Genomic DNA, 27,747 nt, shown 5'->3' on the forward strand with positions numbered 1-27,747 from the left:
ACATGAACAGTAGCAACAATACATAAAGCTTTATTGGAAACTATAATTCATTTCATGTACAACACACAAACATTCAAGAAACATGAGTTTTATAAGTAACAGACCTTTACAATAAGCATATCAATGACCAGTTAATGTACCAATGAGTGATGAGAATGCATTTGCAAAACGGGCAACTCAAACTAGTGCGGCACCAAGAGTTTGCAACATGTTGGCCAATCACGATGCACAAAATCTGTCGACCCTTTCCAAATGCGCATTGGGTCGACAGATTTCGCCCACTGTGATTAGCCAATGCATTGCAAACTCTTGGAGTCACTATTGTGACCTGCCCGTATTGAAACATGCAAGTTCAAAATTAATACAGCTGCTTCTCAAACAAGTTTGCTTAGAATATGAATTCTACCCTGCTAGATGTGTCTTGCATTTCTAGTGAGATCTGGAATAACTACATGCGCTGCTGTAAAAGAATACCCAGTACAATACGCCCTTGCTTGGATATTTGGGAATATAAAATCTGTTAAGTCCCAAGTTCCAGGAAAAATGGCACCCTCCCACTCCCGCCCACCTCTGTCCATCTCTGTTACTGTCGCCACAGAAATTGATCGCACAGGCTAGTCCCCACTTTTCAGAGGATTTGAAGAAATAACCGAGAGGCTCATTGACAATTGAGTAAATGTAATTCTGACGAGCTGATCCAATATCAACATGGCCTCGATGATACGGGAGGGGCACCGCCCACAAGTCAAGTGTGGACAATGTTGTCTAGTGTGCCACGCAAATTACGTGTGTGTGCCACTGCCCAGGCTATTACTGTGTTAAGGGGGCAATTCCTTATGTTTGGAAAGTCAAAATAGAGTTATGGGGCCATAAACTTGTCCCCAGGATGGTTTTGGCTCCCAAAAGATCTCAAATGTGTGTTTCTACATACCTGTGTGTCCCCATAAACTATGGAACAAATATGCGCGACTTTGTTTTCTTCACCAAGGAAGGAAATATGCACTTAGTGGGATGGTAATTGCCAGGTAGTTCTTGAGAAACAACACTCTACTGTAATTTGTCTCCCAAGTCACATGGCATCGCTCTGCTGTCAATACCGAACTGCCACCCCCACAACTGTGGGAGTATGACCGTGCTGCGTGTGAACTGCTATGATGAAAACCGCGATTAGGGCAATACGTCTCTTTTGGGATTTTAAACAAACGTGGGTATTAGCAAACCAGGCTGGAGGCAATTTTTCCAAAGGAAGCAACAAAGTCACCAGAAACCTTTTTAAATTCATAAAGCGAAAGGCTTTCTTAAATGTTAAGCTCTGTTGCTGAGTTGTCAAATTCACAGTTGTACCGTTGAAGGTTTTATTTGGATTTTTTCCAGTTCATTTTTTAAAAGCAAATTTGAGTTTTGTTTTTGCTTCCCTTTTCAAGTCGCATACTACTTAAATATGATGCGAATGCATAGAACTCAATATGTTTTTAACATCACAAGGAATCTAGCCATGGTAAATTTCTATAAGCACATTTTCATTATTCTTGACTAGAAAACAAGGTGAGAATGTGCCTAAGACAGTACCAGAGAGGGTACAATGTTTCAGAGAGAAAAAAAATGGACAAAAGAATTTCAGGAGCAACTCATTAAAGTTGTAACTTCCCACCTACATACAGCCACTGCCACTCTCTGCCGGTAAAGGCAGCTCTAGCAAAACACTAATTGATGACTGATAGGACAACTGAGACGGCATTTTGTTAATTGTGCTGTACGTCAAGCCTACGCAGATGTCCTCCAATTTGTCAAAGTCCAGGCAACATCTGGACTGCTATGAAATGGAGGAAAAACAAGGTGGGTTTCAGCAACAGCAGAGCTGTGAAATGGGCCGCATTGAAAGTAGAGTGTACAGAACTGGCAAAAATTCAGAGGGAGGTTTGAAAAGGGGTGTAGATTTGGAGGCGGCAAAGATGAACACAGTTCATTGTCAGGATAGAGGGTTTGCATGGCTGCCATCTTTCAGGGAACAGAACTGCCCCATAAGATCGCTGCCAAACACTCTACAGCATGCCCTCGAAGGTGATGGTGCTGCTTAAACTTAGAGACTAGGTTTACAGAATGTGAATCCCCCGCACCCTAAGTGCAAGAACAAATGAGGACGCGTGGTATCAAGAGTGAGGACCTGAGAACCAAACGAAATCCACACAGTGCAGGTACATGTACATGGCAGAGGCACTGTTTGGACTTCTTACCGTCCACACAAGACATCCTGCCAGCTGAACAACTGACTCAGACTAATTTGTGGATACTTGCAAAGAGTGAAAGAAAAGGTCAACGGCACCACGGCACATCCTGATCAAACGAGCGCTTGCAATATGAGTGAACTGCATTCTCTCTTCACTGTTTCTTAACTGCAAGAAATTTTAAAAATGTCCACATACTGGGGGTGCAACGCTGACAGGGGTGCATGGTTACTGCTTCAGAATGCTATAAGATGACAGAAAACACTTTTGGGTTTACACACAGAGGGGCGAGTAATAATGACAACCCGAGGAATCAGCGGCTGCATTGTGGCCTGTCCTTGCCTACAGTATTCTCCTCATACAGGCAATCATAACTTGATCACCCCGGGGCCGATGCAGAGCTCTCGCTGCATACCGATAGTGAAATGGACAGTGTTTGTTGGGGTTCCAGGTGCAAATCTCACGTCAGCCCAAAGGAAAAGTTACTGCTTCCCCCACAATGTAAGGCTCGATTCCAAATTGGTGAAGGAGGGAGTCAAACTTGGGTCAAAATCAGGCCCCCCAAAAAAGCCCAAGTTCAGACCCCCAAAATTCGGATAACAGCCGTCGGTAACAGATCACTACTGAAGACCTGCTTTGCCCACACATTTGCCAAGGCAGCTTCTGATTAACCCTGGGTTTTTCTGGAAAAACAGAACATCTCCCCTCTCACCACAGTTTGAAATTCTAATCTGTCGACTAACCAAAGTTTGTAATCTGCAGCACGAGCTAACAAAAAGTTAGGCCAATGTGCACAAACGACCTCCTTCAAATGGTTCCAGGAAGAACTCCTACGCCCATAGGCCAAGTGAATACAGTCTGCTGTTTGAGGGACTAGTAATTGTAAAATCTGGTTGTTTTTTTATTTTTACTTTTTTTGCCGGTACATGTATGTCCACGAGGGCTATCACATTTTGGGGGAAGAACTTCAGAATGGCATCTGTCCATGTGAGTTTATCGGTACTAGTCTTTCCACATTTTGTGACCAAGGGTCAATCAGACATTCCAAAACTATTTTGTTATAATTCTGGTTGAGGCTGTTCTGGCTGTTCTAGAATGTGTCTGAGCATTCTGAAGTTATTCAGCATGACATCTTCAAGAAACACTAACTGCACATCATAACAAGGACCTGTCACAGAACGGTCTCCACAGAATGCACCACCAGATATTACCCAGTAACATGCTGGAAAGCTCAATGATGAAGAAAACTCCAACATTTGTGAAAGAAAAACAAATTGTAATCCACCCCCCTCCCCCCAACACTTCCAATTCCTTTTCTGCAATCTTACAAAAAGCACCCATAACAACAACCAACGACAATGTAATAACAGCCTCCTTTGTGCATCTGGTTGAAGCAGACAGCAATGCTACAGATCCTGCCTTCACTTCAATCTCTAAAAGTGGACAAAACCTTGCATATATGCTCCCATTCCAAACGTGAATCTGGATACTGCACTTGTGAAATAATTGCGACCCTTGGTGCACAACGCACAGTACGTACAGCCCGCCCGTTTCCCTCAGGACCCCCGTTACACTGCATCCAATTGAATAAGCATCCGGTGTACACCTTCAGTTGCTAAATCACAGCAAAGGATGTTTGAAAAAATATTTATAATTTCCGAAACCTACGTCATGGAAAAACACGAATAAATGTCGCGTCCAGTTTACAGGTGTGATGAGTTTCTCCTGTTAGAGCCACAATGCAGCTTCTTATCATAGGCTTATTGTACGCATGTACTGCATTGGACTTCCATGGATGAGACCCTACCTTAAGTACTAATAAGTGATGGAAAAATGGGCAGGAACAAATTCTGGTGATGGACCACTTTTGGAATGTGGCCACATATGCTCTGGACTACGTTTTGGAGGGGGAAAAATAAATTTCAACATTTTTTAGACATCACTGTAAACAATTTTATTTTATTTTTTTTTTAGAAGCTTCATGGGAAAATAGAAAATCTACTTGGCTTTTTATTTATTACTTGGAGTTGGACAAATTGGGAAAGCACAGTTTAATTTTAGACATTTGCTTTTTGAGGAGTAATTAAGCTTTGCACAAACAGCCAAAAGAATATTTTGACATGACTGAAGTTCTATTTGCCCAATTTTTCATCTGTATGTTACACATACATGTAATACACCTCCTGTATGTGCACAAAACTTTTAACTGTGACACATCATTTTTTTGAAGTCAAAATATTACAACTGTTCGTCATCATCAAACAAGAGAAAACTTAGTTGAGAGAATAATGTGGAACCTTGCACAATGAATGAAGTCAGCATAGCATATTTACAACAAAGAAAATGTATTGTACATCTTTGGTGTGGGAGACAGTGAAACAACTTGTTTCTCTATATTTATCAACAAATCATCTGGAAAGTAAAACACAAGCAAAAGAACCAAATTTCATCCTTTCGAAACAAGGTTAGCCAAGTGAAAAACTACCATGGCCAAAGAAAGAAAGAAAAAAAAATTCAACCAAACTCACCACTTAAGTGGAATTCATGCGGTGTTACTCCATGCAAGTCAGCTCGGGGTCTTTGAATCCATGCTATATAAATCCACAGGCAGATTTCAGACAGAATCATATCCATACTCCTCGTCGTATACCTACAAGTACACAATATCCACTGCACCATATGGGCAAGTTACCAGAACGTGCCAAGTCTTACAAACACAGTCCATGTGCTCTCGCAAGCACAGGTACATGTAGTGTGTGGCCAATATGGACCGCTATGACTAATATTAATAATGGGAAGGCAACCCACGGGTTTGATCACACAGGTCTTTTTTTTTTTCTGTTCGATTTTTTTCTCTCTTTTTGGAGTTTTTTGTTTTCAATACGGAGAAGAGGGGGTGTTGCGGTGCCTCACCAGTGCAAGGATGCGAAGGAGAGGGAAATTTGTTGTGCGTTTTGGCAGGTGCCGTGCATACTCAATAATTGAGGGGGGTGGGCGGTACCTTGTGCGTTGTTAGAATGAAGTTGACCCCCACTCACTGTGGAAACAAGGGGGGGGGGAAGGAGGGCTGTCATATGGTAAGAGTAACCCTAATGAAATAGTGCCGATGAGCCAGTACTCGTGTGTGTGTGGGAAGTTACAGGAAACAACTCCAGTTGGTGATCGCTGGGCCCACGTCGATTGGTTTGCAGAATAGCTTCAATTTACAGGTGACGCACCGGTACGTGCACAAATGCACGGCCGTGAATTGCACCGTGGGATCAAGTTGCGGGGGGGGGAACTATGTCACTGCTGCACTGGGCGAGCATCAATCTCGTTTTTGACAGGTCCAGCAATATTATCAACGGAATCTTGGAATACTCCTAATTGTCTGAATGAAAGGGTGGAACTGAGCTCCTGGTTCTCAATATCACCAACCATTAATCACCAACCATTTTCAAAACAGGAATAAGGCCTAATCTAAAAATGAGACGTTTTTCTCTTCTGGGAATTTCAACACTGGCAGAGTAAAGAATTTTTGTCTTTCGTTTTTTTTAACAAGTCTGAAAGTCTTTTTTCACCCCAGAACATCATCCATGAATTCATTGTGATCAGGATGTTCGCATGTGTTCTGTTGTGTGAGAAAACAAAATCAAGGATGGTTCTCACTGTTAATCCAGGGTAAAGTATGCACTCAGGCTCAGCTGAAATAACTGACAAGAGATTCAACATCTCACGATTAGATTGAAACACTAGGGCTGTACCGAATATCCGAATACTTGATCGATTGTCAAATATTCGAATATTATTTTTCAAATTTGAATATTCGAATGTGAAATTCATGAAAAGGGAAAATTTTCTTTTGCTTTAAATGAAAAAAATTGCACTATGGAGGCTTGTTTCAAGCAGATTCAAATGAAAAGTGTTGGAAATCTTACAATGATTTAAAAAGTAAATTATTCATTAAAGGAATAAAAATTTTCAACAGGGCAAGAAGTCTTGTTCATCTCTTAAATCTTGCTAAATCGTGGCTGGAGATACTCCCAGATGTGAGAAGCTATTATATTGATCATAATGTACAATTGTGTGCATTATTGCAACTGATTTTGTATATGGTTTGTTCGTCAACAATCTGCCAGACGATACAACCGAATATTCGATCAAATTAAAGGTCGAATATGCAAACAATGAATTATTCGAACTGACTCAGCCCTACGAAACACACAAGCAAAAACATAAATTTAAAATGATCCTATTAATAAATACATCAATATATTGAAATCAATCGGCTGAATAAATATTGGAGCAGCAGAGCAATTGACAAAAAAGAACTATAAAATAACCAAGACTTGGCAAGAAAACAAGAAAATTCAATTCAGTTACAAGAACGACTGAAAACATCAATAAATATATTGTAATTAATCATTACCCACACTCCCAATGGAGCTAGGACTGGAACACAGATAAAATGCATGCAAGGTGTCTCTACATGAGTGGGCCGTGCAAACACACTGTGCAGACATACATGTACATGTACTGCATTTTACCAGCAATTGCATTCCACAAACATGAGTGGGAAGCTGGAATTAATCTGCCAGAAAACAAGATTAACCATCCAAAGGAAAACTGGCGAGTCTCATCCATATAGTGGCGTGGAATGTACCGGTAGCAGCACACTGCTGTTGCTTTGGCGCTGACCAATCAGTGACAGGGAAGCAAATTTTTTGCTCGACACTTGTCTTCAAGCAAAAACCTAACAATAGAGCTGTCCAACTGTCCACACTCTGGGCAAAACTTGATTCCCGTTGATTTAAGCATACAGCAGTGTACCATGTTCAGGAACGGAGCTATCAATATTGATGAATAAACTGGCCTGTTGCAATTTTCTTGGAAAGAATCTATCAATAAAACAAAAACCACAGAGAGAAACAAGGAAGTAAGGATCTCTTTTCACTAACTGTCCAGGGACTAGGTCTTCATTCCTTCTAAGTAAATACTGACCACACAAATAATCACAACTTTGGGAATTCATTTACGTGTAAATTGGACATTTAAAAAACTGATGTTTGTCCCCATTACTTCATGAACCTCTGGATGTAGTACAGTGCAACTTCCTAGCGTAAATTTATTAAAGTGGTTGTGCTTACTTCTGTTGTGCCAAAATGAAAAAGTCATGTGCACACATACATGTACATATAATTTTTACGTACACTTTACATACATTGTACTGTTATGTACTAGATACATGTACATGTATATGAGTGTAACATATACAATATTTATGAAATTACTTTATGGCTCAGCAAAACACAAAGAAAAATGTCTTGACATTTTTTTTCAAATTTATGCAAGCAGCTTTTAATATGACACTTTACGGGTTTACAACGATCCGTCTTACCGGTATATGCACATTTACAATCATGTGCTTGCCACAAAAAAAACAAACAAACAAACACCAATGACCATGTATTGGAGTTGTGCAAATCCTTTGACTCGTCTCCCAACTCCATTCCCCTCCAGTCAAAAGGGGCATTTTGTTTCTTCTGACTAATTCCCCTCTACCCTTCAATAAATTACCACCCACCCACTCCCGGTCAATGCTCAAGTCCCCCCCCACACACACATACTCCACGATTACTCAACAGATCATTGCTAATGTGGGTGGAATATTGGAGGGGGGGAGGTTTCCCAATCAGCCGGAACACAGTGAAGCGTGAAATGCATAAATTTGGGTTCAAACTCCTGGTATCTTGGAAGCAACAAGAAAATGCCTGATATTAAAAATGATACTTTTCATGTACCACTTCATGTACATGTACATGTACATGTACGACTAAAGCACAGGCAAAACAAAATCTGGATTCATCAGAAAAAAATTATCAAACAAACCAACAATGCATGCAACGAACACAGCTGCCGATATGGTTCATGTAGATGTACATGTAAGTAACAAAACCTTTATCATCGGTACACAGACATGTCGTCTGAAAACAAAACAGAAAGTGTACATTTTGGTTGGCATGCTGAGAGTGTGGAATGATTTGTGACTTGCAGCAACACGGACTCGCAACATCTTGCACCGGCGTTTGTCTCCCAGAGGTCATTTTTTAACTGTACAGTCATATCTTGCCTTGCCTAGAGCATACATCAATACATGTACCGGTACATGTACATGAACATCGCATGTCTGTTTTCACCAAATACTGTACCATGTGCTCTGCATCTGGAGCGTTGTTGTAAATTACACATATGACATTACACTTGTGAAAGTTGGAAAAAATCACCAGTGTCTAATTTTTTTTTTTTTTTCAATAAAAGGATAAGTGTTTGAGAATGTTTTTGCCATAATGTAAATAAATGCACAGTATGTACTGGGAAATTTAAGCCCTGCCGAACACTGGACTGCGGATTTCTCCTACTGAATGCTGAACTGCAGCTGTGACTCCTAAACTCAATCGGCAAACATCCCTCACAACTGCACTCCAACTTGGACTTGCACAATAGTTATGAGGATTCAATGTCTGCTCAGAGAGCACTATCGTTTAACATGAGCAGTTACTTTTCAAACATCAACAGATGGCGGGTTCAAATTCCCCATTCTGGGCAAGAAGAGTTACGTTTACATGTACGGTAAATCCAGGCTCACGTTATCCACATGCACACCGATCTGACAGATTCTTGTAAGGAGCACCACAGGAGTACAGCATTCCAAATCATCATCCACTTTATGAAAGGCCCAAATATTGTATCATTGGACGTACATGTACATATTTTTATTTTCAATTACACGTACATGCACAACAAAATGTCTGGTGGAGTTGATCAATTCTTGCTCTCAGGTCTTCCATTCTTTTCAGGCAAAACTCAAATAGTTGTGACTAGCTCGAGGACCAAGTTTTGTTGAAGACGTCTTGGGGATCCCTATGGAAACCTGTACAAAGCATTGCGTATGGCCCATTCGTGTGGGGCCATACACATACATGTACATTGTATAGGCAGAACCCAAGTGTTTTAGTTTAGAAGCAATGACAGCATGCAGTACCCAGAGTTTTCAACTGAATGTGTACAAAATCATAGCATGTCGGCACGCCCACTGCTGCAACAGAGACATGCAGATAAAAAAAATTGCCCTTTTGAAATTAATTAAAGAATGATGCATTACGGTACACCCATGGAGTAGTCATTCGTGTACCTGTGCTGGTACCCATACCAGCATATCTGCTGCCGTCTACTTCCAACCACCCCCTCAACAGTTTAAGCCATCCCTAAACCTTGTCTCATCCCAAACAATGCAGAGGTGGTGGGTGGAATATGATCGAGACACCCTTGCCTGAGTGTCTGTACACCATATGGCCGAGCCATAAAAAATCTATAAATCGCCCCCCCATTCTAGACTGAGTCTGTTGGCTTTGGCACAGAGCAACGCAGCAGTGGGGGCAGAGGGTGGGCGGGGACAGAGTTGGTGGATGGGATGGAGGCAATTTGAATATGTGAGTATCACTTAAACATGACTCCCGAAGGTTTTAACATCCTAGATTCTCCTCTTTCTAACAATTAGCATGTTTTCTTCATGGAGCTACCTGATTGGAAGCCAATGGTCGCGAGATTTTCTCAGTGTCTACTTTCAACTGGTATAGAGTGAGATCTAATTGCTGGCACAGAGGAATTTCCTTACTCAGCCTAACACCAATTATCATCATCAGAGGAATCAGCTTAACACCAATTATCATCATCAGAGGAAATGTGCAAATGGTGTAAAAGCCTTCTGGCCAGCTACGGTATGTGTCCTAGAAGTTTCCTGGTGTGCACAAAATATTTGGTTGTGTAAGTAAAATCCAGGATGCACTGCCGCACAATGCTTATGCACAAACACACCCCCCAGCACGGAAATTCATAATCAAATATTCACGAATAATCTCTCTGGCAAGCTGCACGATATTTTGCGGGAAGGCACATGTGTGTGCCAAAGCCTCTATTCCCCCGGGTTTCATTTCTGCTGTGAGCCCGGAAATGCGAGTCGATTCCATCCGTCTGTGTTCAGTTGCTGATATACAGAAAACAAAATCCTTCGTGGTGGGGCACATGAATGAAAGTTCTTAGGTGACTAGACAACTACACTTCCGCCCCCCCAGCTCAGCTGCCATTCCCTCCAGTAGATTTGTCCCTTTCCACCCGCAGAGTTTTGATTTGTCCCGTCTTCACTGACTTCATCCATTAACCCCAACGTTTCAATGCACATGTACCTCACTGGTTTTAATACACTGCACGCATACTGTAGTGACGCTACATGTACCTTAATAGCCGAATGCAAGAAGAGCAACTAATGGATGGCTTTGTAGTGATGGTCCTACTGCATTTTAATTTAGATTTCTTTTTTTTTCTGGATGTTATTCAAGTTTCCGGTGACATTTCTGTTCACCAACGGACTTACATTTACCACAAAAATGTTATCAAATTTCAAAGTCACTCGTGTTGACCCAAATGTACTAGTAATGTACATACATGTATGTATGGTATGCACCCAAACACCGTTTTAATGTTTTTGTCTTTTAGCCATACAGGTAGTTAATGCCGCTACATGTACTTATTGTAAATTTTTTTTTTTTTTTTTCTGAGCCTTTGTCATATACAGTTTGTCCAAAAATTTAGCTGTAGACGAATAATAATAATAATAAAAAGAACCATTTTTGATTCAAATCCAACTTTCTGGCATTACTGTTGTGACACAAATAAACTCTCTCAACAATGTTTTTGTAAATGCTGACTCGGCTCTTTCTAAAAACTCTTGAGCCCTTAAAAACTAGGGTTCCCATCTGTCCCATAACTGAATTGCTTGTTTAAATCCAGGAGGGAGGGGGTGGTATACATGTCCATACCCCGTTTTGGCGGGTATGGGCTATTGCACCATTCCCTTCCCTCTAATTTTTGGGGTATGAAAAAATTAAGATGGATTTTGAGCAATTTTCCAGACTTCCTACTACAAAAAAATAGCTATGGAGACTTGATTTACATTTACATCACCCATCCCCTCCCCCCACACAAGTTTATGCCACTGGTTTCTACAACCAGGAGTGGGGGTGAAGCCTTGTTTTCTTGACAGGATTTGCTCTGTCAGATAGGTGTACATGTAGGTGGTTTCAAGCAATACAAAGCTTCCTCCATGCAGTTTCAAGGCTACCTGGGTGCTGTCCCTCAGGAAGGCCCGAGGGCATGCATAAAATGAGAAGAGAAGGGAGAGCCACATGTAGGGGAGGGGTACAATGTATGTACTCCTTGCTTTTAAACAGGGGTAGTGATTGGATCTCCCTCCCTGCTTTTAGGGGAAAAAATGTGAATTTTGAAGTAATCTTCTAGTTTTCCCACAGCCAAATCATATAGCACTGAAAAGCAGTGAACAGTACGTCATTCAACCTCAATCTTGAAATTCTCCTCAAATTGCCTCCACAACTGTGGCCTCAATCCTCCAAAATCATCCATTGTTTCTTGAATGTGTTGAATTGAGGTATGATCACTATTTAAAAGCCTTCAAAATCTTCCCCCCCAACTCAAATGTCAGAATGTTACAGCAGTATAAATAATAACACAGCAACAAGTTTTTGTGATCATAAAGCCTCAATCATTCAGAGGAAGCTTTGCCAAGAGTTTGGAAGGTTAGTTTGCTCACAAATTTTCCTACCGGTCTTGACCACCAATCACTTGAAATTTGTACCATCCCAGAAGTTCCAAATACAAGTGTGACCCCAACTGGAAATCCTACACTGACCTCTACATCCTTTCGGTCAGAATTTGGTAGCCGGCAATCGGTCCAACCAGGTTGTACCGTGATTGGAATGATGCCAGGTCAAATCCGCCTCTGTTGGGGGCCTTGATCTCACCACTGCCAAACTGTTTCGGTTGTTTGAAAGCGAAAAACTGGTAGCGATGTGGCTTGCCGCTCGGTGGGCTGGGGGGTTTATAGCCTGTCAAAAGTAACATTTACACATCTTCACATAAAGTCTTGAAAAAATATTATGCATCTGAATATGAATAAATTCAGACAGGGAACATGTTAATGTAGATCAAAAAAATAATAAAGGGAAGAGACATATTGAGTTTTAAAAATTTCAGTTATCAATTTAACACATTCTTAGCAGTTATCTTTTAAACTGTGAGAATAATGCAGAGAAAAACAAACCATGGGTGGGGGACATCTCTGTCAACGCTGATCTTCACTAGAATAGACCGATCCATTTAGCTCCAACCCATATTCTTTCGACCAATTACAGCAGTGATTTATGTCCAACAAGAGGCCACAAAAACTTGTCCTACATATACATAAGTATGCAAGTTGATGACACACACAGCTACCAGTACAACATGTAGAGTGGCACAGGAGAGAAGCATGTGTTAATTGCCTACATGTACATGTATTTGTGAAGGAGGTGGGCCTAACTGGATCAGTTTAATTATCAAAACAAAACCATCACAAGCAGCATCTTGTGATGGACGAACAACAGTGATTCCAAGTACCTGTACATGTGTACATCACACTGTCTTCTGAGGAGACTAATAAGCCTCGAGCCGGACCAGGAGAGGGCACAATTTTCTAAGCAACGGAGGTTCCTTTGGTCGGAACAGAACTTTGCCGGCTCCTGAGCGAATGCGAAATGCATGTGTTACGGTCGCATCGCGACCAACTGAGTGAACACTCCTGACTAAGAGGGCTCTTTTCAACCGATGAGGGGGTGCTTCTGCTCGAGACAGACAGGAAGAAACCAAATGTTTCCTGAAAAATTTTTCAGTCTGTTAAACTTTCAAAACCTGTTTACATTCCCCAAACTGTAACTACCGGTTATGCCCTTACCAAGTATCTCATTTTCAGAATTCGTGTTGCTGTGGTATCCATGAGCAAAATCTTCCTCCTGAGAGCAAAAAGGTCAAGGAAGTAAGAAAAATACTTCATACGGGGGGCATGGGGGGCACAGATTATGATAGGGAACGCAGTGACAAATTTCATACATCATGCACACAGTAAAAGATGGTAAACTTGAGGAAAGAGTTCCATACTGGACCACCAAAATTTCAAAGGTTTTAAGCACCTTCAAGTTTGTCCAACCGGTACCTTCGACTCCTTTTCCCCATTGAAATCCTGCTAAAATTAATGGGCATCCCCGTTTCACACTTAGTTGAGTTTGTGACATGCAAAAGTTGTGGTGGTTTAATATAAAATTCTTCCCAAATCTGAGGTTTTGGATGACTTGTGTGTCTTCATCTCTGAGACTGTCTACTTTCATGTTGGTCTTGCATAATGTTTATGTGAAATAAGATTTGTCCTTTCACAATGTGATTGATCCACTGTATGTTTATTGTGAGTTTTTTTAAGGTTTACATGTAACTTGAATGACACGTATCTGAGGTCCCAAAGTGCTTTTTTAACAACACAAGCTTTGGTTTTGTTTGTTCAGCTGTTCCAATTAAGCTCCAGTTCCGCAGGAGAGACCAGAATAACATGAATTAGCATTTTTTGCAACCAAAACCTCCCGTCACAGCCCACACAAAACTTTCATAATGGAAGAAGTGAAACCCACTGTGAAAAACATTACCACACATACATCACAGCGTCTGGTGTCAGACATTTCCAGGATTGCGTTTCTCATTATTTGGGTCACTGAGTGGAACATTTGCATATTATGGGTAAGTTGCTTTCGTGAAACACACCCTTGCAAAAATTTCTTCAGGCCATTCATGCGGCAAAAATTGCATCTCCAACAATATTCTCCAGGCTGAAAGTGAGAGGGATATCTCGCGCTGTAAAATGCAGATCTGTGAAACCGAGACAATACTTACCGCGATGTTAGTGACTAGCCAGTGTACCCAGTAGGACGGCAATGTGGATGGGGCATCAGGATCTACCATCACCAGCGTGTAAAACTTGTTTTCCTGCAAGAAAGCCAAGAAAAAAATCAAATATGAACACTATGAAAGGAGAGAAACAAAGAATTACGACCAAAGTATGAAAACCAATGACATGAGCTGACTTGACGGCCTTGAAAACTGTGCATGTCAGGTTGCTTTATTTTTAATCAGTGTTCTAGAAATGGGCAATTCCACTGTGTCGGATTTACATTTCTGACACCTCCATGGTGTGAATTATGAGGCATACAATCCTGAAACAGATTTTCATTTTGATAAAAGGCTAGTTGGTACATTGATTTAGTAAAAAAAATTACCCACCCAGCATTATTACCCTTGTAGAAACTGACTCAAAACACCATGGTGTCGGATGTACTCAGAGAAAGTTAATTTTTTGAGTTTCCATTTTTTTATCACAAACTGTCATGTGCTAGGACTTGAGGTACTGGTAATCTTTTTCATGTATTTAGTTTAAGTATAGTAGACCCTTGTCAATAAACTTTGGCACAAGACATACATGTATTTCTTATCTGCTTGTGACTTTCAGAAAAACCATTACATGTATTATATTGGTGTTGGACGTACATTTTTTTCATGTTGGTCATATACATCTGAAATTACTTTACAAAACAGAAGGTAATCAGCTCAAACCTAAGCTTATCTCATTTTGCGTCTTTCATGAAGGGCTTTCTGAACTTTTCAGACCTAAAGAAAATTCCAAAGCTTATCAAAAACAACTGGAAAGAAATTGGATAATGCAGTATTCAATGAAATGGAATGATACAAAATACTACCCACGAAGCTAAGATATGCAAAATGTGCTAAATCAAACAAGTCATGAACATTAAAACTTTCAAAAAGTTCAGTTTTCTACAGTTGGCAATCCTCTTGATGTTTTAAGGTTAAAATACTGTTAAGTACGAATAATGGCACCAGCATCAAATTAAGCCAAACATGAATTGGCCCCACCAGTATTTCCTGCAACTTTAGGTGTATGTACATGTACATGCGCATGCAGATTGCCTTTCTCCCGTTATAGCATAGAGCTACAAACCCAGGTTATAGTAACCTTACAGATCAGTTCACTAATAAATTCTAATTTATGCGCGCATGCACATAAATAGCAAGCGGAGGTAAGCAAGCTGGAGCAACCCATTAAAAATGTACAGTTGCATAAATTTAACGTCATTTTGTCCGAGCTTAGTGCACTTTTTTTCTTTTTAGTCTTAGGGAAATGCTCTAAAATCATTATACAGTGTATATGTACATGTAGCCTTTACTTTCTATCTAAAAGGATTTCACACTGCAATAAAAAAAAATTGTTTTCTTCCTGAGCCTATGAGGTCAAAAGAGTTTAACATGGCTCCTTTCTTCCATGTCCAATTAAATAAAATTTGTACTTCAAGGTACATGTATGCACCACTTATATACATGTACATGTAAATGTACGTACATGCCTATGTACATTGAAATGTCATACATGTACATGTACCATGAATTGGACTTTAAAAGACTTAAAAATGGGAGTTATTGAAAATAGCTGTCACTTCACATGGATATACTCCCTTGATGGCATTCATCAAAAGAACCAATATTATCCTTCTCATGTCAAACGTTTTGCCACTTACCGGTACCTGTATGTCTTCGACCGAGAATGGTGGATTGTACCTTAATGCATCACACACTTTGTTGTACATGTAACTTGTACAGTTCACAAGGAATGGAACCATACTGATTTCTTTGGACCTCATGCACTTTGGACTTAAATGAAATGGTTTTTCTTTTGTTTTTTATCTTTTTCTGCAAACATTCCTTTCACACCAGATTTTAAAGGCTTTTCCGAAGACATAAAGTGAAAAATGTGCTGAACTGGGAAAAAGTGACGTTGATATTTGTGCCCCTGTAAATTTCAATGGGCCGCTCAAGCTTTTTGCCTGTACTTACCATTTACGCGCATGCACAAATAAATTAAAATTTCTTTGATTTCTTCGATCCATTGGGAAGGTTTGTCCAAATTATAAAATGTATGCAAATAAAACAGAAAGGAAGTCTATTTGGTGACTATTACAAAAGGGTGGGGGCTCATTTACATATATATGTATGCAAATGAGGTGTACAGATGATTGATGGTTTCTACACATTGTAGTGGCACTGCACTGCTAGCAGTGCCTGGTTTGGGCAGTGTTGGACGTACAGGGTGTCAGATGTGCACATCTAACATCATAGCTTTTAAAATTTGAAAAAAAAAATTACAGAGTTACTGGTATGCTGATGTTTAGGAAGAGGGCACATTTTGTGCTTTGTATTGTAAATTTGGCACTCTCTTGTCCAAAAGGATGTACTGTGGAGATAAAAAACTATGTCAAATTTGTGTTGGATATACAAAAGTAAGTTTTTTAAGATGATACATTACATAAAATTTCTGAAGAAAACGATAGTTCATTTCTGTTATTGGTTACTTACGAGGGTATTCTTCAAACTGTTATAAAACTGGAGCAAAGAATTTCTAATGAGGCTAAAAAAGAAAGACTTTCAGTGAGGAAATTTATCAAATTTCTCCGTATTTGAAACTACTGTAAGTTTTCAGTGACAAATAAAAGCCAAATTCTTGAATGTTGCTAAAAATGATGTATGTTTCAAGAAAGTACACACTATAAGCTTCAAACTGATATATAACATATCTTATTTAGACCATATTGAAATTTGACCCAGTGGTTGATGATTCCGTGGAATTCGGGCGTTTCACAATAGTGCACCTCCAAGAGTTTGCAACGCGTTAACCAATCACAATGCGCGGAATCTGTTGACCCTTTCCAAATGCACATTGGATTGACAGATTTTGCGCATTGTGATTGGCCAACACGTTGGAGGGGCCCTATTGTGAATCGCCCATATTGCCCAAATGCTTTTTGTTGTTCAAATTCAAAAGAGAGTACAATTTCAATTTATATCAAAGCACTGAAATTATTTTTATTTGACACAAGATTAAGTTTTATCAATTTACTTGTAATTAATAAACTTTTTTTTACATTAAAACCATAACCCCCTGGGGTGTATGTACTTGTAAAATCATATTGAAATTGGAGGATTCGGGACGTTTAGGGCTATGCTACATTAAGCCATCTTTAAAAAAAAATCTCAGACCAGCACATGAAAATCACATATACATGTTTTTATCACTGTCCCTGGTTCGCATAATCTTGGTGTTTATACACAAAATGTACAAAGTACCAGTACATGTCATTGAATTATTTTAAGAAAATCTGCACATGGCACAAAGTTACCTATTGATTATTCCAGCGAACAGCTGTACCGGTCGTACACACACAACAGATGCAGGTTCATAGTACAATAAGTCGCCAATTCACAAAGAGAACATATGCAGATGGCAAGGTCAATTTTCACAGACAAGTTGCATTACATTTAATTTCATGCGCAAGCGAAAAGACAGCAGTTTGCCAGTGCATTTATCTGTACTGTGTGCAAACCAATTTTTTTATTTCCAGTTTTAATTATTTGCCTTTTGAGGCCACCAAGGAAATAAGGTGTAAATTGCATTACTTCCATACATAAGGGAAAACTTGAATTTATTTAATGCACATGTTAAACATGGAGACGTATGCTATGTTTTGTTTTTCCCTTGTCTGTATGTTTTTTTTCCGATTGCCTCCTCCTTGTCTGTCTATCCATAGGTTAGGGTACAAAAGCATTTGCTTAACCTAACAGGCTAAATTTTGGCATTTTCTTCTGAATGTTATATAACTATGACAACAATAATGATATTTATATTTATCTGTGACAAACATACATTTGTCTGATTTTATTTAATTTGTGTCAAACAATAACACTAAATAAATGTCCTCCTTTAACTAACTAAAATCCAACTTCATCTTCTTAAAACTACTGCGCTGTTTTTTTTTTTTTTGGATCTTGTCACAAATATTGCTCATGTGTTTTGCAGAACAGTTACAAAACGTAACTTTAGGCCGGCTGCCGTGGTTGACATCTCATTGTGCCAAATCACCCTCAGCCTAATCATGCTAATGACTAAAGGCAAAGCAATATGGTCTGTAAAGGAATTCTACAATTTATCGCATGGTTATAGGGGTCGGTTACAGCATGGAGGCTACCTCCACAGACTACAACTTGGCGAGTCTTATATCAAACTTATATTCCCGTGTCACCCCCCCCCCTGCATATCGAATAGAGAAACGCCCACCTCGCTAAAGCGACCATCCAGGGTCACGTCTACACGCACAGATTTGGCGTCGCCGTTGGTGAACGTGTCCAACGCCACCTGCTTGCCGCAAGAATAACGCACATCCCCGAATTTCACTTGCAGTCTGTCGAGTTGGCATGGATCGCTGCTTGCAGGTATGAGCTCAGCATTGGCGGTATTTGCGATGAAAGCCAAGGCCACGAGAGGGAACAAACGGAACATTTTGATTTTGGCGATCAAGCAACAGCATCCCAAATCTCTGATGACGAAACACAACAATAACGGCCAGGATGAACTATTTCATGTGTGATTAAAAGAGCTCCTGTTTGAAAGCCAGGTTTCAAAGATTTTTTTCTCTGAAAAAAGTTCAGTTTTCTTTTCAATATTCTCTGTACTTTTTTCAAACCAGTAAAGGAAAAGATGCGCGTTGAATGTCATTTCAACACAAGGGCCCACACTGAGGGAGTACGAGTTTCGTAGGGATGTTGGCAGGTGCTATAACAGAAACACAGAAAATAGCCGTTGGGCCATATGACCTGGTACTTTGTCTTCGATTTATACGCAACATATGGTTATGAAATCAAGGCCGCGGCACCATGCTGTATAGGCAAAGCTGGCGTAAATGAACGTTCGCCGGCGCGCGATGCATGTATACGTACACCCTGCACACGCGGTACGTACATGTACGTTGGTGTGTACCTAGTCTTGACTCAAGACGCTCTTTCGCGATACGGACTTAAATTACCCGCTGCCAGCCCTCGATCTGCAAGTTCAGATCATAGAGCAAGGAACAGATCTATGCACAGATCATACAGAGATTTTCTGTACATACGGTCCACGAACCCGACCGACTTAGGTAATGAGCTGCCAGTTGCCCAGTGTAGTACATGGAGCGCATTTCACAGACCTGACTTCCCATACGAACCTGAATAACCCACGAACCGCTCCCCCGTGCACTGCCGGTGAAAGTAGCTCTCATGCATGCGCGCTGTGCAACTGTGGTGTGAATGCTTCGTATCATCTGCTTAGTTTGAACAATAACTTTGTTGGTTGCATTTTGGATAGTTGCAAAATGTGCACTATCACTTGAAGTCGACTGGTCTTTATTAATATTAATTTTGGTAAACATGAAGTTTTTTCATTTTGTATCTAAAAACAAAGGACATCACAAACAGTATACTTTTCCTTGAAATCTATATCTAATTTACTGTTCATTTGTTTCAATTTGTCAAAGTGTTTTAATTTATCTTTCAATGAAATGTGCATACACATCATTTACATGTATAAGGTCTACAGATCATGCATATAAGAGCTTGAAAATCTTTGACCATGCTTTGCTTTGACCAACAAAACACAATTGTTGCCTGCACTGTGGTCCATGGGTTTTGTACACCCTCGGGGGCAAATGACGCCCTCGGCTTCCCCTTGCTTCGCCATTTACTACTCCTCGGGTGTACAAAACACCATGGACAGTGGACACCTACACTTCAGACAGTAACCGTTAATTGAAAATAATTCTTGTAGGGGTTTCCCTGAAGATATACCCCACATATATATTTGCAATGAACGTTTAATTTGTAATGACACACGATAAAGCCAAAAGTGCAAACGTTTTTTGGAAGAGATATTGAGCCATTTCATGCAACAGCGTAATTTGAAGCGAGTGTCGGTCCTTGACACGTCATAAAAAATGATTTTTGTAGGCACTATTTCTACACTCTTCGAATATCAAGTGGACTTTCAGTTAGGCAATGATATGGTCACAATGGTCACAATACTGTGACCATGGAGGAATGTTTTTATTCCTCCGTGCTGTGACCATGTGACAGAATAAAATCACAACGAACCAGATTTGTAAGTTCGTGAATCTGGCTTTAAAAACTTTTTGCAAGTTAACGACCATCAGGATGGCCTTTAGTTCAACGCTGTTTTCATGACACTTACGTGTTTCACATTCTTATGAAAACCCCGGTTGGAAGAATTTTTCTCATGATTTTTTTAGTACGAAGAGAGGAAATAAAGAAATTTTCACTGCCCGAAAAAAAAGGCCACAGCACATTTGATTACGTGTTCTTTCCTCCATGGTAAGATTATCGACTAACCATCGATATAATCCGCTCTGACGTCTCGTTTCCATCACAAAGCACACTGTAGTACTACTAGCGTTCAGAGTGCAGCGCGCGACCCTGAACAATAAGCAATCAAAATAAGTTGAGGAAGGACGCGTACATTGCGAGGAGAGTTCGACGAGCCACGTAACTCGTCGAGTGTGACCTAGATTTGTTGCTACGCCATGGCGTTTCAGAGGTACATCGAGTTGCCCAACGGAGCCAAGATGCCCATTGTGGGATTGGGCACTTGGAAGGTATAGTAATGTCTAATGGAGTTAATGACATTAAACAAAACTAAATCATAAAGCGCACAAAAACACGATTCATGCAAAATGGCTGGATAGACAGAAATGGTCAGGGGGCTTGGTGTCGGACCGTCACTGTCATGACTGTCATGTCGTGGTATTTGTGACGCGTTACGAAAGACATTGAATCTAGGATTTAGAAATGTTTCCAATTTTGTTAGGAAACGCAACTTTTCTTGACTCCCTAAACCCATTCCGTTATCCCATACTGCTGAAGTGGAGTCGGGGGTGCAAAGTGTACATGGTCCTGAGCCGGCAAAAGGCGGGTTGGGGGTGGAGGGGTGTATCCATGTCCATTCGTATCACGTGTAGCCTACATGTACAGTGAAACATAGAGGGATGTGGCCCCTCTTTCTAAAGAGCCTGGGAGTACCGCTGACTTTGACTTCTGCATGTTCTGGAATGGCAAAAGGCACAGGTCGCTTTGTCAGTATCAGTATGGGGCCATTTATTGTCAGTGTTGCTGTTGTAACCCTATGTGTGTTTGAATCCAGCCTCTGAGGTAAGTTACTTGTGACACAAATTCCACTTTCTCAATCTAATTTTCCCCATCATGAGGTACATTTCCAACGGTTGTGGTCTCTGACGCAATTTGTGAGAATTGAAAGGGGGCATTACTTTCGAAAAATCCTTTTCGTGTTGTCTTTTTACTGCAGTCCCAGCCGGGACAGGTAACAGAGGCTGTCAAGGTTGCCTTAGAGGAGGGCTACCGTCATCTGGACTGTGCCTACGTATATGCAAATGAGGCCGAAGTTGGTGCCGGTTTGAAAGCCAAGATTGATGATGGCACAGTGAAACGAGAGGATGTATTTATCACAAGCAAGGTAAATCTTTGTAAGTTGTTAGATACGGCAATGCATTACATGTTAGCCACAGAGCCAAAATGTCAAGACAGGTTCAAATGTGCTGTTCCTGTGCACAAATTTATGAGGTCATCATAATTATAATTTTGATAATGATAGTGACAATTTTGTAATGCGCAGTGTCTGTGGGAGCCTTCCAAAAGCAGTGCTTTGCTTCTTGGTAGTCAAATCACATAACTGTTGTTCCGTAACCAGCCGAAGTTCTTTTTTCTCCATTTGCTTCCTTAGCTGTGGAACACGAGGCACCATCCGGATGATGTAGAGGAAGCTTGCCAAGAATCTCTGGACAGTCTTGGAGTTGAATACCTGGATCTCTATCTGATTCACTGGCCGATGGCTTTCAAGGTACATCTACTATTACCGTGGTTGACAGTGTTTCCGTTGTACTGTAAATAGGCTAAAAGTAGTCCAAACGTGCTTCACCCAATTTCATGGCTTGTCACAAAAGAACAATATTCACCAACCAGAAAATTCTGTTATATTAGGGTAAGGGCTTCATGGGGGGGGGTGCGGGTAAGGGGAACAAATGTGTCTTCCCCTCTCCTCCAAAGGGGGAAAAAAGGTAAAAGGGGTGGGGGGATTCAAAAGAAATTTTTAGAAAAGAGATGACGGGATGAAAATCACCAATTTGCTCAAAAAAAATAATCAATTGACCCCCTTTCACTGCTATTAAGATGTTTATCGGTTCTTAACTGATGAGTGTCCCCCCCAAAAAAAAAAATTCCCTCTGAAAAAAAGTGGTTTACGGTAAACCAAAAAGTGGTTTACGGTTAACCCCGTCCACCCCCTACCCCAGAAAATATATTATCCTGGTGATGCCTTTGATCAAGAATGAGGATTTTTCCAAAGGAAAAAGAAAAAGTATGCATTTCCATGAATCAGAGCCCTAATACTAAGAGCCGCCAAGTAGGAAACACCGCTTTAGAGCTTTACGTGCTGAGCAGTAATTGGCTGAGAGCCAGTCACAGACAGTCAACCTTGCAGGGCATTTTGGTCGGTAACCTGCTCTCACTGTGCAAATCTTTTATGTACTCAACAGCTCAATGAGATTTAGCCCAGTGTGGTAACTGTTTAGCAGTCTGTGCTGTAAGCACAGAATTTCATCGAAGCCAAAATATGGGTTCCAAGCCATGGACCAAATAACTACATTTCATGGCGGCACTTCAGACTGAACTATATATTGATGTAAGAAAAGCGCATATTAGAAGAAGGGTTGTATTGTTTTGTTTTTTTCAGAGGGGAAAAGAAAACTTTCCTAAGGGTGAAAATGGAGTAATGATGATAGATGACACGGAGTACACAGACACGTGGGTGGTAAGTTTCCTTCCATGTCCTCCAGTCCCTCAGATGTAGAAGAGTTACGTCAAATCTTATTGTTGTTTAAGTTGGAACTGTGACCACTAATGCATGACTGTGTCGCACACTTGGACTAAGAGTGCTGGTGAAGTTTTCTAATTCAAATCAGTCTACATACCATACGTCAGAGCGTTCTGTCAGCATCTTTCTGTCTGGTTCCCTTTTTTCTCTCCATTTTTTGGTCAACACAAATTCTTGAGTAATCTTACCACTGGAAGTCCTGCCTATGAAACAAGACTATAATAACTCTTTAAGATGGATATTTGATTGAAAATTGTGCAACAAAATGTATAGCGCCCTCTACAGTGTACTTGACCATGTAAAATGTATACAAACTTTACTCTCACAAATGCTCATCATACAGCTTGCTACGTGTCGATTGCAAGTCTTTGACCATATGAAATCAGACCATACTATGCAGTTATGCATTAACCACTTCCTGCCGGGTACTCCGGAATCGGAGACGTATGGTTTATATGGGTGGCCGAGGTCTGCGAACTCGGACAAAGGAAACAGGGCCCTGTAACAAAAGACCGTACTCCGAACAAAAGACCAGGCTGCTGGGCATTACTGGCATTTTTCACTCTCAAAAGTGGTGATAATCCAGCCTTGTTTTGAAACCGTATACCAGGGTTTGGGGCATTGTTCTTGAATATGACCATTTCAAACTTTGAACCTCTCATGGAAGATAACCAAGCTTTGAACACTTAATGCATCAATAGTCACTCTAACAGTTTGGTACCAAGTTCAATAACAAAGATTTTTTGTTAAGTTTTCTTTTTCTTTGTCCCCATCCCAAGGCCATGGAGCAACTGGTGGCCAAAGGGAAGTGCAAGGCCATCGGCGTGTCCAACTTCAACCTGCAAATGATCAAGGACGTCCAGGCCATCAAGAAGGTCCCGATAGCCAACAACCAGGTCAGCATTGTAAATACTCAGTAGCACAATGAATACTTGAATGTAAGACTGGGAGATAGGAAGTCACAGATAAATGTAAATGCTGTAGGATATTGTATTAAAAGGACTTTGCAAACTCAGAATTCCCATTTCCTGGCTTTTTTTGTTTATATCAGTTTGAAAAGCTCATGTCATGACTAAAGTGCTGACAAGAATGGCAGTACATTATGGAAATTAGGTTGCAGCTTTCATGCTGATATTTGACAAGAATTTTACGTTCCTGTATTCTTACCGGTCTTACTAGAAAATGGCAGACAGTGCTCATGCAATATTGCATGAGGCACGTGGGCTTGTGATGGTAGAACCAACTAGAAATGAGACCCAGCAGAGCTTGTTCCTTGGTTGTTGATCAAACTTTTTTTTGTCAAACACCCCAACCCCCCTGAATATCTTGAGGGTTGAGATAATTTTGCCAAGGATGTCCGACACCCTCGTTACCACAAATGTCCATTTGCACAAAATGACTTTTTAAAGATTTCACAAACATAAGAACATTTCTCAGGCCTGGCAAGATTTTTGCTAGGAGGGATTTCACATGAAAAAGGAGTGTAATTTTCCTCACCTCCCTCCTGTGTGTGCACAGATCGAGCTTCATCCTTACCTGATCCAGGAGGAGCTTGTCCGCTACTGCCTGGACAACAATATCTCAGTCACGGCTTACAGCCCCCTGGGCTCGCCGGATCGTCCCTGGTAAGATATCAGTGTATGCTTTGAGACATCACTCACATGCAGGCTATTTTCAGTGCGGGATGCGGAGAGCATGTGTGGTTCTTGAGTCTCACCTTTGAGAAATTTATCATCTATTTAGGTGTCTCCATGGTACCATATGAGCTTTTAAAGCTGGAAAACAAGGGGCACAACTTATGCTAGATTATGACTGATGAAAACTTTAATGTTGTGTTTTGTCCTTTGCCAGTTAATTGTATAACCTTGTTATACTCAGCAGTGTTCAAGAACTTGTGTAAACCAAAAATGTTTTAAGTTCACTTACTCTGTTATTTGAACCCATAAGTCTATGTTTACCAATTCAAATGTGTTGTCATTCAGCCAGTAGCTGGACTGATGTGGTTTATAGAGTCAATGGGTTCTGGAAGAGGCTTTTTCATCAAGAGCCCCCCCCCACCTGACAATCGCAAAGTTGGATATGTCTTTTTAAGGACGATGTTTTATTGAATAATTCTTGTATGCAGGGTGAAGGAGACAGATCCTAATCTCATGGCTGACCCGGAGGTGGTGCGCATTGCCGAGGCTAGGGGCAAGACCCCCGCTCAGGTCCTGATTCGCTTCTCTCTCCAGCGAGGCATTATCTGCATCCCCAAGAGTGTGACGCCGTCCAGAATCAAGCAGAACCTTGAGGTGATCACACCTGCTTTCTAACGGTTCAAATTTGCGGTGCACGGGCAGCTAGTGGGTAAAGTACCCACCTCTCACCAATCAATTCTTAAAACCTCTGGCCGCACTTTGTAGTCAAATGTGGGTCATTTAGCCACTGCCGAAGGCACCCTTATGGGCCTTTGGCTTAACCAGGATGATTAATGTCTTCATTGTATAACCCCATTTGAACATTATTGTATGAAATACAAATGTTTTCCAGAGGACCAGAAACTTGAGGTTTTGGACGCTTGCTGGACTTTGAGGAAAGAATGAATGACAAGGAGAGTGCCTTATGTGAAAAAGAATGCACAATGCTGTCCTCAACTCAAGGGAGAGTGCATTGATTGCAGTTTATTGATTTACAAGGTGCACTGTTGATTGCCATTAGAATGCAATAACAGTTCCTGGCTTGTTCTTGGTTCTCCACAGAGTCTAGATTTTGAGCTGAGCCCGGCCGATATGAAGGACTTGATGGCCCTCAATAGAAACTACCGAGGCTGTGCCCTAGAATGGTCAGTTCCTATAAGTTTCCTACTTGTGATGTACTGACTGAATTTTCAATTTTTCAGAAATTGAAACAAAAATGTTGGATGGGGCTCACTTGATAATTGAAATTGGATAGATTTCATAGGACTTGTAAGAGCCTGCTGCTTCTGTTTTAGATTTAGAACAGCTTCAAGTTGTTCACAGACACATCTCCCTAATTCTTGCATTATGCAAGAGTACAGTTTTTCAATTGGAGTTGTTGTGGGAGGAGTTATAATAATAATCGCTTCTGCATAGCTACAGTAGTTTTTGCGTGTACTGTTGGTTCAATTTTCAGGTGAATAAGCTCTTTTCTTTGCATTTTTGTTTTCACAGGATCAAGCATCGCTATCATCCATTCCCGGTGGCCTCATAAGATGTCTGCGTCAGTCGACAGAATTTGAAGCTTTAGATCAACTTGGCAAATATATTAACATAAACGTTGCATTAATCATTGTTCAGCAATCCCTAAACTAAAGTCAATTGTTGGAAAATCTGTGAGACTAAATTTTAGTTTAGCAACTGAAGTTCATTGTTAGTATTATTAACATTTGTAACCACGGTTTTCTTGAGTTGTTTTCTTACCTTTTGACACCGCAGAGCCGGGGTGCCCAAAATGGGACAAAAGAGATGGTCTGTGTAACAAAAGAACATACATGTACTCGGAACAAAAGACCTGCTGCTGTGAATTGCCATCATTTTCGGCTTGCATTTCGCGAAGGTAATCCGTCACTGTTTTTAAACAGTATACCACTATTTTGGGCATAGCGCACCCACGGATTAGCACCGCAGACGAAAGTGCTCCAAGGCCCCGTTGATGAGCAACACAGCACCGCTTCATGCTAATCCAGCTGCGTTTGAAAAGACGCCACTCACATTCACTAGGGACAAAGGAAATTACGCAACACCTAACAATTCTGGGCTCTCTTTACAGGGCTGCAGGTCAGGCTGAAATACTCCAGAGTCAATGGAGGTTACCTGTCAGCTTAGAGTAGCCACCAAACAGTCATTCGTGTGTGTTCAAATGTCCATTAAATGAAATGATGAGTTTTTGAAGAATATTGAAAAATGGAAATCTTGAAAATCGCCCGTATGTATGCACTACATTTTAAAAGCACCTGGCAGCATGTGGTTAACTATTAAGGTGTTCATCTGTCAGGGTTATTTGCATTGTAACATTTCTTGAGTTTTCTTGCCTTTTGACTTCGTTAGGAATTACGTGTACTTTTAAAATGTCTTTCTGTTACTTTCATTCCTCATCCAGACATTTGCCTTTTGTGTTCAATTCGTCTTGCAGTGTAGCCTCAATATTTACCAATTGTCAGGATTTTCGACAAATGTGCATTAACTATTAAGTCATTCATCTGTCAGGGTTATTTGCATTTTAACAGTGTGCTTACTTTAAGAAAGTGAAATAACACACAGGTGAACATGTTTTGTCGTACACCTCATATAGTATTTATTTCACAGAAAGCTGTGTCCATACTTGAACCAAATTCTTGCTTGACCATCGATGATATTTCTTTGATATTTGCACATGTATAACTGGTATTCTGAAAAACTTTTTTTAAATGACAAAATCGACTTTGTGCAGGGATTTTTCATCAAAGATTTTGTTTTTTTATTAGGTTGAAAATGTATACAGTAGAATTTGGGAACTATGTTTTACACTTAGTGAATTTTATCTTAGTTTTTACACGACTACTATTGAATGATTTCTCTCATTCCACTCAGGTATAATTAACACAAAATGAACAGTGAAAGTTTGTGCCTTTCGTTTTCTTTTATTTCTGTTATTTTCTGTCTAATATCTACTCCGTTTAAAAACAAGGTTTCTATTCTGTCAGAGTCTGAGGTTAGGATAGTGACTTGATAGTTATGGTGGTCGGTTATCAACTTGCATGTCAAGCAGATCCATGTTCTGTGTGTATTTGTCTCGTCG

General features: G+C 40.5%; 3 protein-coding genes across 3 annotated transcripts in view; 1 reads left to right on the top strand and 2 right to left on the bottom strand.

Annotated features, from left to right (window-relative positions):
• bin3 (bridging integrator 3) overlaps window positions 1-4,890 on the bottom strand; it is a 72,497-nt gene extending 67,607 nt beyond the window's left edge. Inside the window, exon 1 of the mRNA XM_022230822.2 lies at window positions 4,754-4,890. The gene's annotated coding sequence lies outside the window, so the exon portion shown is untranslated. The remainder of the gene's footprint in view (window positions 1-4,753) is intronic.
• LOC110977118 (protein D2-like) lies at window positions 15-18,811 on the bottom strand. Its single transcript, XM_022230958.2, has 5 exons — window positions 18,316-18,811; window positions 14,031-14,123; window positions 13,048-13,105; window positions 11,968-12,163; window positions 15-7,102 (listed from the first exon to the last, which is right to left on the bottom strand). The coding sequence occupies exons 1-4, from the start codon at window positions 18,535-18,537 to the stop codon at window positions 11,970-11,972; spliced, it is 567 nt and encodes a 188-aa protein (XP_022086650.2). The 5' UTR covers window positions 18,538-18,811; the 3' UTR covers window positions 15-7,102; window positions 11,968-11,969.
• A 1,622-nt stretch (window positions 18,812-20,433) lies between these two features.
• LOC147796921 (aldo-keto reductase family 1 member A1-A-like) lies at window positions 20,434-27,568 on the top strand. Its single transcript, XM_022230925.2, has 9 exons — window positions 20,434-20,680; window positions 21,388-21,555; window positions 21,823-21,939; window positions 22,831-22,908; window positions 23,751-23,867; window positions 24,490-24,596; window positions 25,097-25,262; window positions 25,710-25,792; window positions 26,142-27,568. The coding sequence occupies exons 1-9, from the start codon at window positions 20,609-20,611 to the stop codon at window positions 26,179-26,181; spliced, it is 948 nt and encodes a 315-aa protein (XP_022086617.2). The 5' UTR covers window positions 20,434-20,608; the 3' UTR covers window positions 26,182-27,568.
• Window positions 27,569-27,747: the final 179 nt, after the last annotated feature.

This window comes from Acanthaster planci, linkage group LG13 (assembly GCF_054643075.1).
Source record: "Acanthaster planci isolate LZ-2023a linkage group LG13, COTS_SCS, whole genome shotgun sequence".
Taxonomy (NCBI): Eukaryota; Metazoa; Echinodermata; class Asteroidea; order Valvatida; family Acanthasteridae; genus Acanthaster; species Acanthaster planci.